The sequence below is a fragment of the Peromyscus leucopus genome, chromosome 3, assembly GCF_004664715.2.
Source record: "Peromyscus leucopus breed LL Stock chromosome 3, UCI_PerLeu_2.1, whole genome shotgun sequence".
Lineage (NCBI taxonomy): Eukaryota > Metazoa > Chordata > Mammalia > Rodentia > Cricetidae > Peromyscus > Peromyscus leucopus.
Genome location: NC_051065.1, coordinates 150834407 through 150851902, shown reverse-complemented (window position 1 = coordinate 150851902; position 17496 = coordinate 150834407). Strand labels below are relative to the sequence as shown.

The window sequence follows — 17496 nt, the reverse complement described above, 5'->3', positions numbered from 1 at the left end:
ATATCCTACACTTTAATTGTATAATCAGAAATTCACTTTTAAGACTAACATAAAATTTTCTGCAAGTATCAGGACATGGTCTCTTTAAAATGACTAAAACACCAGACATGTATAAATAGCTGAGAGTCAAATGTAAGTTCTGCCACACCCACATCTAGGAGCAACAAGAGGAATGAACAGATAGGAAAAGGGAGTGTATCTTTAGCACAGCTTTGATCTGAAAAAGACAACAGTGTCCCAGAGTAACAGCCCTAGCTCTGTATATCCACAGCAGACCACCTGTACAGCTTTTACACAGCCCTCACCCAAAGCCTTACTTCTCCATTCATGACAATAACATAGGACAAAATCAACTCACTACCAAACATACAGCACAAAAAAACTTCTTTCTAGAGAAAACCATTACTGTAGCTGTGAAAGCCTCAAGGCAAATATGGACTGCCCAGGAAAAGATCTACCCATTTATTCTTTGGAATCAGGTTAAACTAGTCCTTGTTACTATAACTAGTTCTAGCATAAACTCCAGTGGTACCAAGCCTGGGATTATGTGAGGATAGCTCTCCCAATCACGTTTTGCACTTCTCTGTGAAATGAGCAGATAATTAAGTTCCCTTTCACTTTCCCACTATTTCCCAAACCTTGACCCCTATCGCTGTCAGCAAACTCCTAATGGGCATTCTGAGATTTACTCCTTGAGAAATTCCCCACATCTCCAATCCCAAAGGTTGTCTCATTTCCCCAACCAAAGTAGGCTTTCCTGAAGGCTCTAATTACCCTGAACGATCTCATTTTGCAACACCAAAGACCAGCTTCCAATCACTTGGATGATAAATTTCTGGGTGTCTTAGGGTATATATATCCAGGTAAGTGTTTAAGTTGGGAGGCCAACCTTGTACATGAGTGGAACCATCCCATGAGCAAGAGTCCAGACTAAATAAAAAGAAGAAAGCCAGTGAAGCAGCAACACTCACATCTCTCTGCTTCCTGTGAATGCAAAGTGATCAGATGCCTCTCACACTCCTATTGCCTCATCTCTGCCCTCAAGCCATGAACTCTACCTTCAAGCCATGGACTTTGCCCTCAAGCCATGGCCTCTACCCTCAAGCCATGGACTCTACCCTCAAGCCATGGACTCTGCCCTCAAGCCATGAACTATGCCCTCAAGCCATGAACTCTGCCCTCAAGACATGAACTCTACCCTCAAGCCATGGACTCTACCTTCAAGCCATGGACTCTGCCCTCAAGCCATGGACTCTACCCTCAAGCCATGGACTCTGCCCTCAAGACATGGACTCTACCTTCAAGACATGGACTCTGCCCTCAAGCCATGGACTCTGCCCTCAAGCCATGGACTCTGCCCTCAAGACATGGACTCTACCCTCAAGCCATGGACTCTGCCCTCAAGCCATGAACTCTACCTTCAAGCCATGGACTCTGCCCTCAAGCCATGGACTCTACCCTCAAGCCATGGACTCTGCCCTCAAGACATGGACTCTACCTTCAAGACATGGACTCTGCCCTCAAGACATGAACTCTGCCCTCAAGCCATGGACTCTGCCCTCAAGACATGGACTCTACCCTCAAGCCATGGACTCTGCCCTCAAGCCATGAACTCTACCTTCAAGCCATGGACTCTGCCCTCAAGCCATGGACTCTACCCTCAAGCCATGGACTCTGCCCTCAAGACATGGACTCTACCTTCAAGACATGGACTCTGCCCTCAAGACATGAACTCTACCCTCAAGCCATGGACTCTGTCCGCAAGCCATGGACTCTGCCCTCAAGACATGGACTCTGCCTTCAAGCCATGGACTCTACCTTCAAGCCATGGACTCTGTCCTCAAGCCATGGACTCTACCTTCAAGCCATGGACTCTGCCCTCAAGCCATGGACTCTGCCCTCAAGCCATGGACTCTACCCTCAAGCCATGGACTCTGCCCTCAAGACATGGACTCTACCTTCAAGACATGGACTCTACCTTCAAGACATGGACTCTGCCCTCAAGCCATGAACTCTACCCTCAAGCCATGGACTCTGTCCGCAAGCCATGGACTCTGTCCGCAAGCCATGGACTCTGCCCTCAAGACATGGACTCTACCCCCAAGCCATGATCCAAAATAAACCATCCTTTCTGAAGTCTCTTTGGCCAGGTGTGTTGTTCTAGCAATGAGAAAAATAACCAACACACCATCCACCTGACCCTTCTTGTTGATAGACTCTCATTTCACAATACAAGCTTGGCAAAACTTAAAATATATCCACTGCCAATTAACAAAATTACACATCCCTGATCTGTGAGGAGAGTTTAAAACAAACAACACCAAACCATGTGTGAACATGTGTTTTATCCTTAGGCATCAACAGGGATCAGGAAATAACATGCACAAATAAACCTATGTCGTATTACTGAGGGAAAGCCATAAAATTAAACCATTTGAAAGGCCCCTTATAAGATTATATTCAAGCTTGTTATTATATAACTACAAAGAGCCCCAAAACTAGTCATTTAAATTGTTTGATAAATCCCTCCCCCACTGAAAAAGAAAATAAATACAACATAAGCAAAGTTTTATCATTGCCAGTCAATTCATATTGTTGCCAGCCAAGGCTAGAGTGAGACCTTATCTCAAAAACACATGAACACCACACACACACACACACACACACACACACACACACACACACACACACACCTCTCAAATTTGGAGGGATAATACAAACCAAGCCTCTGGTGGGGTATGAAGAAGTTAAAGAACTAAATAGGCTTTTGTAAGGAAGAACATAAAGCAGAGGTATGATAGCACATGCCTATAATCCTCAACTCAGGATTATCTTAAATCAGGAAGATGGCAAGTTCAAAACCAGTCTGGGACACAAGGAGAGGAAAGGAGGACCATGTGTGATGATTAATTTTAAGTATCAACTGGTTACAACCAAGAATCACCTGGAGAGAAACTCAATGAGGAATTATCTAGATCAGACTGTCTACACAGGGACTGCTTTGATTGCATTAATTGAGGTGGGATGGGAGACTCACCCTTAATGTGGATAGCACCAATTCATGGACTGACCATGAACTGTACAAGATAGAAGAAAGATAGATAAGAACAAGCCAGCAGACAGCAATAGGGCGTTTGTTTCTCTCTGCTCTTGGCTAGAGATACAATGTGACCAGCTATCTCAAGTTCCTGCCTCTGACTCCCCAGCAGTGGTAAGCTATAACATGGAACTGTAAGATAAATTGTCACAACAACAAAGGAAACCAGACCATATGTCTAATAAAAATATTAGTAACACCACCTAACATCACCTTTTAGCTATGTCCAAAGCATTTACAGGTTTTAACTACTGAACCTCAAATTAACCACTGAATGAGATTCTTATTACCACTAACAGATTTTTTTTTTTAAATCTGAGAGAGCCATAGAGAGGTTAGGAACTTGCATCTTGTCACATATCTGATAAAATGTAGCTAGATTTTTAAATCAAAAGGGTTTATCTCAGAAAGCAAACTCTTGTGACTCCTGGAGATTCCTAACTAATGACTAGTTTAAAGCAGTTTTTCAAAATACTATCTTTCAAATTCCGGGGTCCTCTAGACAGAGAGTCTTCAGGGCTAAAGCTATTTTCGAAGTAATCTTACAGTTATCACTGGATCTTTCCGATGTGTTGACAGTTGCACTGATAAAGGAAACAATGGACAAAGGTACACAAGTCCAGGACAGTGACACTAAATAACAGTAGTAGTCATGACATTCTGTAGGGAGATAAACTGGCAATGAAGAAAAGGATAAATAACTAAAATTTTAAAAGAATGCCCTTGATTAAGCAGTTAAAATGCACTACTTTTAATATACCTCAACCATCAAATATATGAGAAAGTCGGAATTAAGCATGGAGCACTTATGCAGCATGCTGAAGAACAATGGTTGTCCCTAGCAACAGCACTTGCAGGGTGCTTTAAGGTGCAAGCTGAGCTGGGTACTTCCTTCCTACAGCACAACTCTTACTGAAAACACGACAGGCAAACTGATTACTAAGGCTTAGGTTTTGGCAAATTTTGTTCTTAAAAATGTAGGAAGTACACCAGGCAGTGGTGGAGCACACCTTAATCCCAGCACTTGGAGGCAGAGGCAGGAGGATCTCTCTGAGTTCAAGACCAGCCCAGTCTACAAAAAGTTCCAGGACAACCAGGTCTACACAAAGAAACACTGTCTCGAAAAAACAAAACAAAACAAAAGTTGGCCTATCAACTTTAAGAGAATTATGGAATCCTAACATTAGGAAGTTCTGTGTGTGTGTGTGTGTGTGTGTGTGTGTGTGTGTGTGTGTGTGTGTGTATGTGTGTGTGTGTGTGTGTGTGTATGCATGCGCGCGCGTGCATGTGCACGTGGGTAAGCATATTCATGTGGGTAACATACATGTGTATGCATGTATAGACCAAAAAGTAAACTCCACCCTGTTTTATAGGACAAACAAAGTGTCTCACTGGCCTAGAGCTCACCAAGTAGGAGAGGCTAGCCAGCTGGCAAGCCTCAGGGAGCTTCCTGAAGCTCCTAACTCCCCAGTGCTGAAGTTACCAGCAACAAGCTCAACTTTTCTACATAAGTTCTAGGGATCCAGCTCAGGTACCCAGTAAACCTTTTACTGATAGCTATCTCTGGAGGCCAAGAAGTTTTATTTTCCATAATTCCTCTTTTCATTGGCATATGTTAATTACATAAAATAACCAGTTTTATTGTGCCATTTTGTACAAGTATGAACATAATTTGATCATGTTTACCTCATTACTTCTCTTCTCACCCTCTCTCCTGACTAGTTTTCCTTCTTCTAATAATCCCCTCTCTGCTTTAAGAAGTTTGACATTTGATTTAAAAAAATACTAGACAACTCCTTTTGGTCTCATTTGAATTATGTCCAACAACTGAAAGGAAACTGAAAATCCTGTAAAGGAGCTCCTGAAGTCTTACAAAGTACTATTGTTACCCTAACTCTCTACACATGCAGGAAGGGGTCTAACCATTTAAGAGGGAAAGGTGACTCAAGGTTCTTCATGAGATTCTCACTTACCTTCATCTCAATGACGGTTTGCAAGGCTTTTGTTTTGGCAGAATCAGGGGCATTCTCAAATCTCCGATGCATCTCCTAAACAGAAGCAGAAGAGAGTCAGTAGCTGTCTTCCTATGCTCATGCATTGTTTGGTCTAACTTTGTGGCTCTGGCTGGCCTGAGGCTCACTGTGTATACCTAGCTGGCCTTGAACTCAGTGATCCACCAGATCCTCTGCCTCTGCCTCCCATTAAAGGCATGTGCCACCACACCTAGCTATTCTCATGCTTTTTGAAGTGGGAGATGTTAAAATAACTAGGCCAACCTTTGTGGTAAGTGGACCCTTTGTCACAGATTCTTACCTGTGGATCGGGGAATCCAGACTGCATTCTGACTAAATTCAACATACACCAGAGAGGACCCTTGATTCTAAACAGCTAGTTATTTAATTAGTCAGAGTAATACCAATTAAAGCAGTAGAAACTGCCACACATCACTAGATTGACATATCAATAAGACATGAAATTAAAACTGCAAATGATCTAAAAAGGAGAACCAGAAAACACAACTCCCACCTTTTTTGTTTATTTGGTTTCTTGAGACAGGGTTTTTCTGTGTAGCTCTGGCTGTCCTGGAACTCACTCTGTATCCCAGGCTGGCCTCAAACTCACAGAGATCCGCCTGCCTCTGCCTCCCAAGTGCTAGGATTAAAGGCATGAGCCACCACTGCCCGGCTGAAAAGATCCCTTTTTAAAAGGCAGAAACAAAGGCTATCACAACCAGCCTGCAATGCACAGAGTTACAAAGTTATCTCTGTTAGATGCAGCACCCACCTCCAGAGTACCAAGTGCCTAATGACCTATGATGAACACCTCCAGTGGGACTCTGGGAAGGAAGAAGTAGTCCGTTGGATAAGTTTCCAAGGAGTTCAAAATCAGAAAATGTCTTAAAATGGCTTTCTTTTTTAAACCAAAGTTTAATGAGTCTAAGACAGGAAAGGAGAAGGTCAGCCATGGTGGCACATGCCTTTGGTTCCAGCATTCTTTTTAAAAGAGACTAGATACTATAAAAAAGATTGAACTTTTAATGTATTTGAATTCTTAAGGATGTGGAATCTTTTAAGTTTAATGTTTTATATTGTGATATGTTTATTAATGTGTGATCTTGGGATGAACAAGAAATGAAAGGTTGTGACTTAACAGTGATATGTATATTTGTATGTCAAGCTGAGAAGGGGTCAGTTATACTGGCTAATTTTATGCCTACTTGACATAAGCTAGGGTCAATGGAAAGAAAAAAGCCTCAATTGAGAAAACAACTCCATTAGATCAGGCTGTAGGGAAGCCTGGAGGGCAGTGGTTCTCAACCTTCCTAATGCCATGACCCTTTAATACAATCCCAAATATTGTGGTGACCCCGAGCCAAAAAATTATTTTGTTACTACTTCATAACTGTACTTTTGCTACCATTTAAATATCTGATATGCAGGATATCGGATACGTGACCCCTGTGAAAGGATCATAAACCTCCGAAAAGGGGTTGGGATCCACATGTTGAGAACCACTAATATAGGGCATTTTCTTAAGTGATAGATGGGGCCACCCTCAGCTCCTAGTCCTGGGCCTATTAGAAAGCAAACTGAACAAGCCATGAAGGGAAACAGAGCAGGCAGATCTCTATGAGTTTGACACCAGCCTAGTTTTAAATAAATAAATAAATTGATAGATAGGAAGGATGTTAATAGACTTTGATACATGCTTTTTTTTTTTAAGCTGAGGATCGAACCCAGGGCCTTATGCTTGCTAGACAAGTGCTCTACCACTGAGCTAAATCCCCAACCCTGTTAATAGTCTTTGAGGATCACTTGGAAGATCACTTGGAAGTTACAGACAATTCTCTTGTCAGATCTGTGTCTATCTCTGAATTACTCCCTAATACTGAAACCTGGGACACCGCTAGCTAAGAGAACAGAGTGCAATACTCCATATGAAAATGGTTAAGAATACTGAAAATGACTATGATTTAGTATTTTGATTGTATCTTTCACCTAACTTACTCACTGTTGTCTGACCCAGAAACTCACTGATTAACTTTTCTTAAGATGCTTACAGAACAAAAGCCCTTTCAAAATGTTTTTTCATACTACATTCAAATTTTTAGAGCATTTCTGATTTCAGTTTTAGATTAGAAATGCTCAACTGCTGAAGTCTATGAAAATATTCTAAACTCCAAAAAAACCCACAACCTGAAAAAACTCTGGCTCAAAGCATTTAAGGGAAGGCAGATTCAATCTTTATTAATATACAATACTCTTTCTGCTATAATTCTTACTAACTGTAGCTTTAAGTATCCAAGGAGATAGTCACACTTACATAGGTAACAAACATTTCAAAAGTGTGCTGATTTGAATGAAAATGGCCCCCAAGGCTCATAGGGAGTGGCACTGTTAGGAGGTGTGGCCTTGTTGGAGGAAGAATGTCACTGGAGGGTGGGCTTTGAGATTTCAGATGCTCAAGCCAGGCCCAGTGGTTTACTCTCTCTTCCTGCTGCCTTCAGATTCAGATGCTAAACTCTCGGTTATCTTTCCAGCACCATGTCTGTCTGCACACCACCATGTTGACAGTGGACTGCACCTCTGAACTGTAAGCCAGGCCCAATTAAATATTTCTCTTTATAAGACTTACCATGGTCATGGTGTCTCTTCACAACAATAGAAACCATAACTAAGACCAAAAGCTATTTTCCTAAAACTAGGTTCCAACAGCCTAACCTGCACCACACATGTAGCCACTCATACCTTCTAGTCTCCCATAAGCCAAAGACAGGAAACCTACTTAGATGTACCTTCAAAACATTCCACAATCCAGCCAGAAAGAGGTGGCGCAGGCCTTTAGTCCCAGCACTCTGGAGGCAGAGGCCAGCGGGTCTACAGAGCTAGCTCCAGGACAGCCAGGACTGTACAGAGAAACCCTGTCTCGAAAAAACAAAAAGACATTCGAAAATCCAAACACTTTCCTGCATTTTAAATACTACCACCTAATATGAGCCATGCAAAAAACCACACCTTTCATTAACAACTTCCTACATTTTGCCTCCCTTACTCAACAAAGATCCTCTAAAAACCAAGTTGATCAGAGGAGCAGTAGTGACACAGGCCTTTAATCCCAGTACTCAGGCGGCAGACGCAGGTAGATCTCTGAGTTTCAGGCCAGCCAGCCTGGTCTACAGAGTGAGTTGCAGGATGGCAGAGCTACACAAAAGACCCTGTCTCAAAAAACAAACAAACAAAAGCCAAGTTGAGCACTCAAAACCATGTTGTCTTAGTTAGTTTTCTATTGCTGTGAAAAGATATCATGACCATGGCAACTCTCATAAGGAACACATTTAATTGAGAGGGCTCCCTTACAGTTTCAGAGGTTCAATCCATTATCATCATGGTGGGGGGCATGGAGGCATTCAGGCAGATGTAGCACTGAAGGAATAGCTGACAGTCCTACATCTTGTAAGCAACAAGAAGTTGACTAGGCAGTATCCTGAGCACAGGAAACCTCAATACTCACCCCCACAGTGACATACTTCCTCTAACAAGGCCATGCCCACTCCAAAAAAGCCACATTTCCTAATAGCGTCATGCCCTATGAGATTATGGGAGCCAATTACATTCAAACTACCACAGCTGTCAAGGCTCCCCATATGACGTTTTCTTGAGAGACTATAAAACCTCATGCCATCACTATACTTCCGTCATACTGGACACCTAGTTGTTCCCCAAATATGCTGAGCTGTTGAACTCTCTCCCATCTCCCATGCCAGATGAACACTTTACCTCCATCTGTTCATAGCTCAAATGTCTCTTAAATATTCTAGGTGTATTAGCTGTGATATCATTATGTTTAAACAAGAAAATGTCCAAGTGATTTACAGATACACACTAAAGACAATAGAGGTAAAATTATCATGCCAGGATATTGTTTTAAATTCTCCGGTGAAGAAAAGAATAAATGAATGCCTGTCTCCTGAAATAGGCTTATTTTCCTGCTTTGTGTGTCTAGTAATTTATTATGGGGTGAGCATAATGGGTACGTCATTATGGAGTATCCATGTCTGGTGTCTTCCCTAATGAAACACTCTCTTGATTGTCATCACCTTTTTAAAAAATATTTAATTATTTTGTGCGTGTGTGTGCATTCCATCACACATATACAGAAATTACAAACAGAATGGAATTACTATTCTAGCCAATAAGCTAAGAAGTAGCTGAATTACACATGGAAGATTAAATCTATAATTAAAATTTTTAAAGTGTCTTGAAAAAACAAGAGTTGGAGATACAGCTCAGCTGGTAGAGTGCTTGACTAGTATGCACAAAGCCATGAATAGTCCTCAGGTGATGCTGGATTCCTAGAATTGCATAAAATAGAGGAGGTGGGGAGGTTAGAAGTTCAAGTCCCCCCAGCATACGGGAGGCAGAGGCAGGTGGATCTCTGTGAGTTCGAGGCCAGCCTGGTCTACAGCGCGAGATCCAGGAAAGGCGAAAAGCTACACAGAGAAACCCTGTCTCGAAAACAAACAAACAAACAAAAAAAGTTCAAGTCCAGTCTCTAATATATAATGAATTCAATACAAAATGGACTATAGAAAACCATCTCCAAAAAATTAATTAACATTTTTTAAAAAAGGATGAAACAAAGCTATGATATCTATTGGCATTAAAGATATTAATCTAAAATATATAAGTGTAATAATGTTATAATATTAGGAATAGAGATGTGGTAAAATTTAGTAAAAAGCAAATGAGAGATCATAAAAGCCCAGATCAGGGTTGTTCTTAGAGGGAAAAGGGGCTCTGATGGTGATGCTACATGGGAGCTCTGGATGACTTTTAAAGTTCCTGTCTGTACCCGGGTGGTGGTGAGAAGGGAGTATACTTCATAATTCTTTAAGCTACAGAATTGTATTAAGCTGTTGATACTATTATTTTGAGGTGCTAGGATCAGCCTCAGGGACTTGTATATTACGGTAAGCAATGACTCTTCCACCAAGCTACATCCCCAGCCCTGATTCACAGCACTTTCATATTATGTCTTCAACTTTTATAATCTATTGAATTCATGTTTTCTTTATTCCATCCCAGCACTTAAATACATTGTTCAGTCCAGATTAATCTCCCACCTGCATTAAAACACACTACCAATAGCTTGTTCACAATGAATCTATTCCCCACACTGTACACAAGTTACTCGTTGAGTGCACAGTTGAGACTTCTAATGTTTGCTCAACAAGAGTGTAATATGTTTTGATTATATAAACAAAAATAAAATGAACTACACTAACTATAAAGAATTTTCACATAGTAACAAAGGGCATAACTCTATACTTATATTTGTTATTTAGTGCTTCTATCCTTGAAAGTATTGAAGTTGAATTTCTTTGAAATGCTTCACAATTTAGATGTTCAACTAATTTTATGAAATCTCTTCCCCATTACCTAATTTCAAAATGCTTCATTTTGTGGTAAACTATTATAATTTTATTTTTAAACCTTAGCACATAGGCAAAGAAAAGGTAAAGAAAAACAAAACTATTTGAATTTTAAAGATCCTTCTACATATATAATAAGAGATGGCTAGAATGTACTCTAGCTCACTCTCAAGCATAAAGCTTTCCCACTGAGCTATCTGAAAGCTATCAGTCAATTTCTAACCATGGGCCTTCGCATTAAAGCTCATTGTGAACACATGTTGCATTCAGTGGGTTGACAAACTCCCCTTTCGTACTGAGCATATCAAGACTCTGGCTCACGCCCTGTAAATAATGGAAGAAACTCTGAACATAGAAGTAAACTACTATTCAAGTAGGTATAAGAAGAATGCACTATTTGCTCACTTCATTTCATCCCTATTGGCTGAAATTTTTCATTTAAAAACAAATACAACTTGGGCACTAGGGAGACAGCTCGGTTAGTACAGTGCTTTCCATGAGAGCATAAGGATCCAAGTGGAATCCTCAAATTCATGTGATTCTAGCCAGCTCAGTAAGTCAGGTCACTAAGAGGCTGTCTCAAAAGACATAGACGCTGGGCATGGTGGCGCACGCCTTTAATCTCAGCAATTGGGAGGCAGAGGCAGGTGGATCTCTGTGAGTTCGAGGACAGCCTGGTCTACAGAGAGAGTTCTAGGACAGCCAGGACTACACAGAGAAACCCTGTCTTCGAAAATTTTAAAAAGAAGAAGAAAAAAAAAGGTCACAGCTTCTGAGGAACAACACCTGAGGCTGACCTTTGGGCATACACAAACACACCAAGACACACTCACACACTCACACACACCCTGAACTTGGGCACGGTGGTATACACCTGTAATTCCAGCAGTCAGGAAGCTGAGACAAGAGTAACAGGACAGGACACGACAAAAAAAAAGGAGTCAGGGCAGGAAAGGAAAGGGAAAGACAGGGAAAGGAGGAGGAACAGGGGAAAGAGGAAAGGGGGAGAAAGATGGGAGGAAGAGGGGCAGGGGAAAGAGGGGAGGGAAAGGAATGGAAGGGGAAAGGAAAAGGAAAAAAGAAATCAGGGTGGGGGGAGAACACAAAGGGGAGGGGAGGGGAATGGGCAAAGAGGAAGGAAAGGGCCAGGGGAAAGGAAAAGAGGACCAGGGGAGAAAGGAAAGGAATAGGAAAAGGAAAAAAGGAAAGGGAGGGGAGGGGAGGGAAGAATAGGGTGGGAAGACTGGAAAAAAAAATAAATGAATTATAGGTAAAAGCTGGGCATGGTGGCTTACACTTTTCATTTCAGCACTCAAGAGGCAAAGGTGAATTCAAAACCTGCCTGTCTACACAGTGAGACTATATATATATAATATATTATATATACATACACATATATATATATACATATACATATATGTGTGTGTGTGTGTTGTTGTTGTTGTTGTTGTTTTGTTTTTTGAGACAGGGTTTCTCTGTGTAGTTTTGATGCCTGTCCTGGATCTCACTCTGTAGACCAGGCTGGCCTCAAACTCACAGAGATCCACCTGGCTCTGCCTCCCGAGTGCTAGGATTAAAGGCGTGCACTAGCACCTGGCTTATTTTTTTTTAATTTTTAATATAAATGGATAATTTATATAAATACATATGGGTAGAATTATGTATTTATAAATATTTAGAATTATTTGAATTTCCTAATAACATTGCATAGTTTCTAGTGTAAATAAGAAATATGTTATCTCCTCTAATTTACCAACGAATGGATAACCTGAAGTTTGAAAACAAGTTAGGAACAATTTATGCTCCTTTTCTTCAGTAAATTCCTTCATTTTAAAAAGAAATAGGCTGGAGATTTAGCTCAATGGTACAGCACTTGCCTGGCATGCATTAGACCCTAGGTTCAATCTCTGTAATCATAAAATAATGATAATTATAATAATAATGTGTATTAATTCAATAGTACAGCCCCGGGCTTAGCATGTGAAAGGCCATATTTCCAATCCCCAATGCCATAAAAATAGGCTGATTTTTATCAACATGACTGAAAGAAAGAACTGATGACAGAAAGTAGCACTTTAAAAGTCTGACGTTTCTCTTTTTTCAAATTTCAGTTTCAACCCTCATTGCTCTTAGGTCAAACGTTTGTGAAGTCTCCTCCCAGAGTCAATCCTACACACAAGCTCTAGATGACTGTACTGTATTCACAGAAAAGCTGGAGAAGGAAAACGACATGGAAAGGCTCCTCACCACTTGCTAGGTGCCTTCTCTCATCCAGTGATGAACAGTGTGGGATCACAGCCCTTTGCCATCGCTAGCAGCTGCATTATATACTAAGACAGCCTATCTTCTTGACAAAATGGAAATGAAAGGAAAATGATACAATAAAAACAAGAATAAGGAGCTAGAGAGATGGTTCAGTGGCTAAAAGCACTGGTTGCTCTTTCAGAGGACCTGGGTTCAATTCCCAGCACCCACATGGCAGCTCACAACTGTCTGTAACTCCAGTGCCAGGGGATCTGACACTCTCACACAGACATATAGGTAGGCAAAATGCCAATGTACATAAAGTAAAAATAAATAAATTTTTGAAAAAAAAACAGGAAATATCTAAATAAACAAGGTATGTAATTGTTCTCATTTTCCAAAATCAGAACAAAAGATCAAACATATTAATATTGGGATTATTTTTCATTCTAACTCCTATTCACTATCTGTTGTTGCTTCTTTTATCTTCCTCTATGAGACAAGATCTCATACAGACCAGGATAGCCTAGAACTCCCTATGTAGACACAACTGACCTTTGGATTACTGATCCTCCTGATTCCACCTTCCCATGGTTTATACAGTGCTGAAATTAAATCAACTAAGATACATCCCCAGTCCAATGTCTGTTTCTTTCTCTATACATCTCTATTGCTTTCTTAGTCTTGTAACTTCCAACTGCCAAGAAAGCTCACAGGTACTTCTCAAATATGCTAAATAAAAATTCTGAATTCACAGTCTAGAATCTATACAAATATTATCACTTTTAACCTCAAACATTTTTATAAACCCTAAGAGGTGAAAATCTGTACTAACAAGATTTGGATTAAAACGTTATAGGAAACAAAACAAACAAACAAACCCAGCCAAACAGAATGTTTAACTCATTAAAAGAACATGTAGCCTGGTATGACTGAACACAACTGTAATCCCTACACTGGGGAGGCAGAAGCAGATGGATCACAAAGGCTGAAGGCTAGCCTAGTCTACATAAAAAGTCCCAGGCCATCCTAGGCTAAATAGCCAGACCTCATCTTTAAAAAAAAAAAAAAAAAAAAAAAAAAAAGAGGCAAAGAGATCTGAAATATATTGTTGAGATGAAACGCTTTGGATAATAAAATAAAATTGAATAAAATTTTCTTAAAATTCCATAGCCAACTATCTAATTTCAATCTCCTCTGCCAAGACACTGAGAATCATAGATTAGCTCTCGAAGTTTGCTGTATAGCAATCATCTGCAAAGTTTGTTACAACTCCAACTGTTCAAGACCAAAGCACTAACCAAGTATGGCATGTAATTTACTGCTTGTCCAACAGATGTCCTCACTCATCTATCAAAGGAAAGGGCCAGCAAAGCACAAAATCTAGCAAGTCAAGCGAAGATATAATTCCATTACCAACAGAAAATTCATGTTTGAACAACAATGGAACTCAACACAAACAGAAAATATATAGTACTCAATCAAAATTTTAGTTTTAATTTTGGTGGGGTTCATAGAATCATGTTCATAAATCAAACAGAAAAATTGTAATGATTAATATCATAAACGTTATTTTACTGTTATCATTTACCAAGGCTGGGAAGCCAGTGATCGAAAGGCATATCACTCTTCCATGTGCTGAATGAAGTGAGAGTACAGGAAGCACTCTTAACTGCAGAACCAACTCTCCAGTTCAAATCTGGGGGTCTCAGAAGAACACAGACTGTAAAAATTTATCTCCACTTTATCTACAAGATCAAGCACACACTAAGGGCTAAATAATCACTGAGTAAGGGAATAAATGAAAAAGATAAAGTAGGATCAAGCCCCTCTAGCCTCTTAGGACTTTAGAAACAAGTCTATAAGTAAGGTCAAGGTACATGCTAAAAAATCTATGCCCCAGGTTATCACTATATCTTTGTTTATATCCTCTAATATACATAATTAATTTATTAATGTTCTTGCTATAGCAACAAGTCTTTCATGTCAAAGATTATATTTAATGAAGTTTTTGTTTACATTTTCTTCTAATGTCTCTTTTTAGGTAGTTCTTGACCTCATCTAGAACTTAATTTTACATAACCAGGTATTTTCTAAATGATGGTCATTATCTCAAAATATTCATCAAATACTTAACACTGCATTATCTCTAGATTCTATTCTGTTTTCCTTGATCAGACTGGCCTTGAACTTTAATTCTGTCACTGTCTCCCAAGTCCTGGTAGGACAGATAGAAACCACCAGTGGATTAAAATGCATGTTTCATGATCTACCTACCGTAAGTCTCTCCAGAGTTACCAGAGGATTCCCAGCATAGATATGCTAAATTGATACATTTAAGGGAATTTAATTTAATGACATTTGTATATTAGTTTCTGCAATAATGAAAATTGAGTCCCATCCTTTCCATTACTGATATTATTTATTCTATTCCCTTCTCTAGTTGGAATAAATAGATAAAACTTCGAAAATGCTGTCTGCCTTAGTTAGGGTTTCTATTGCTGTGAAGAGATGCCATGATCACGGCAACTCTTACAAGGAAAACATTTAATTGGGGTGGCTTGCTTACAGTTTCAGAGGTTTAGTCCATTACCATCACGGTGGGGAACATTGTGCTAGAGTAGCTAAGAGACCTATATCTAGCAGGCAACAGGAAATTGACTGACTCAATGGGCAGCATCCTGAGCATAGGAAACCTCCACAGTGACACACTTCCTCCAACAAGGCCATACCCACTCCAACAAAGCCACAGCTCCTAATAGTGCCACTCCCTCTCGGATTATGGGGGCCAGTTACATCCAAACCGCCACAGTGTTAAACACGATTTAGCACAACCATCTTGACCTCCTCCTAATTTCAGTATGTCAGTAGAATGCTTTCTAATATATAGTCACAGTACCGTTATTTTACCAGACTATAAAACTATCATTCAGTTCTTATTTTATTAAGCATTTATTTGGTCTGGTGGTAAAAATGTATATTTTATCTAGCATCCTTGGTTTGGGGTGAGGGGTATCCAAGGAGAGCCAAGGCTACTTAGTAAGATTCTTAAGAGTCTGTCTCGGGCTGGAGAGATGGCTCAGAGGTTAAGAGCACTGCTTGCTCTTCCAAAGGTCCTGAGTTCAATTCCCAGCAACCACATGGTGGCTCACAACCATCTGTAATGAGATCTGGTGCCCTCTTCTGGCCTGTGGGGATATGTACAGACAGAACAATGTATACATAATAAATAAATAAATCTTTTAAAAAAAAAAAAAAGAGTCTGTCTCAAAAAAAAGAAAGAAAGAAAGAAAGAAAAGTGATTTGGATACTCCAGACTCACATGCTCAAATCCTAAATCCCCAACAAAACAGTATTAGGAGGTGGGTTTTTTGTTCAGTAATTCAGTTTTAAGGACAATCTCATTCCTTATTAAAAGATCATAGAGGACTGTCGGACTCTTTCCTGCTGTCTAACACAGCAGGAAGAATGCTGACCAAAAACTAAGACGTGGGGCCTCACCTGGCACTAGTGCCCTGGTCTTGGACTCCCAGTCTCCAGAACTATGAGAAGCAAGCATCTACAGTTTTTGTTATACTAACCTAAACAAAGACAGAAAATATATATCTTTAGTGTAAAATGGCAAGTGAACACTAAAGAAACACACATGTATGATCTCAGTAATCTGATCACTGCTACTGCATGTACATGCAACACTATACACTGAAACTTCAGTGCAGAACTGACATGTGAGCTAAGTCTTAAAGTAAGAAAACAAAGAAGTATTTCCAAAGACACTGTGTCCACTTGCCCTCAAGCAATGTTAAGTAGCATGACTGTGTTTCCTGTAAGATCTTATGCACAAATGGCAGGTTGAACTGTTGGTGGTATATTCACAGGGGGATATATCTCCCATACCATGTACGGAGTTTATTCATACAACTTCTTACATTTTTAAAATAGTCTAAAGCTCTCAAGTTTTTTCAGTACTTTAGCTATAAAAAGGAATTGATTACTCAGACTCAGCTCTGTGCAGGGATTAAAAGCATGCACCACCACACCTGGCAGCTCCATAGTTTTTGCTGTCATTGTTAAGTTTCCTGGGTGGTTTTGTTTGTTTGTTTGTTTGTTTGTGACACTCTCTCACTGTGTGGACCAAGCTGGCTTCCAACTCCCAGAGATCCACCTGCCTGTCTTCCAAGTACTGGGATTGAAGGCGTGCTTTACCATGCCCAGTTGGACATGCTTGTTTTTTAATTTCCTTCCTCCAAAATCATGTTCAAAGGGGACTATTCAGACTCATCCTAACAATGTGAGGATCCCCACTCCCCTGCCACCCATCACACTTTGAAAGTTAGCTGGCTATGACAGTATGTACCTGTAATCCCAGGGAAGCTAAATCGAATTGTATGCCTAACCAGAAGCACTGGCTAGTTTTATGTCAACCTGACACAAGCTAGAGTCATTTTGGAAGAGGGAACGCCAACTAAGAAAATGCTCCCACCAGGGTGGCCTGTGAGCAAGTCTGCAGTGCATTTTCTTCATTAGTGATAGATGTAGAAGGGCCCAGCCCAGGGTGGGGGGTGCCATCCCTGGGAAGATGGTCTGGGGACGGACAAGTAACAGGCTGAGCAAGCCATAGGGATGAAGTAAGCAAGCAGCACCCTCCATGGCCTCTCATAAGCTCCTGCCTCCAGGTTCCTGCCCTGCTTGAGTTCCTGTCCTGACTTCCCTCAGTGAGGGG

At 40.4% G+C, this 17496-nt stretch overlaps 1 protein-coding gene across 11 annotated transcripts in view; it reads right to left on the bottom strand.

Moving 5' to 3' along the window:
* The window catches only part of Erc1 (ELKS/RAB6-interacting/CAST family member 1), a 334813-nt gene that overhangs the window by 256612 nt on the left and 60705 nt on the right, over nucleotides 1-17496 (bottom strand). For all 11 annotated transcript variants that reach the window (XM_028880482.2, XM_028880487.2, XM_028880483.2 and 8 more), the window contains exon 4: nucleotides 5071-5145. In XM_028880482.2, coding sequence (XP_028736315.1) covers nucleotides 5071-5145 — 75 coding nt within the window. The remainder of the gene's footprint in view (nucleotides 1-5070; nucleotides 5146-17496) is intronic.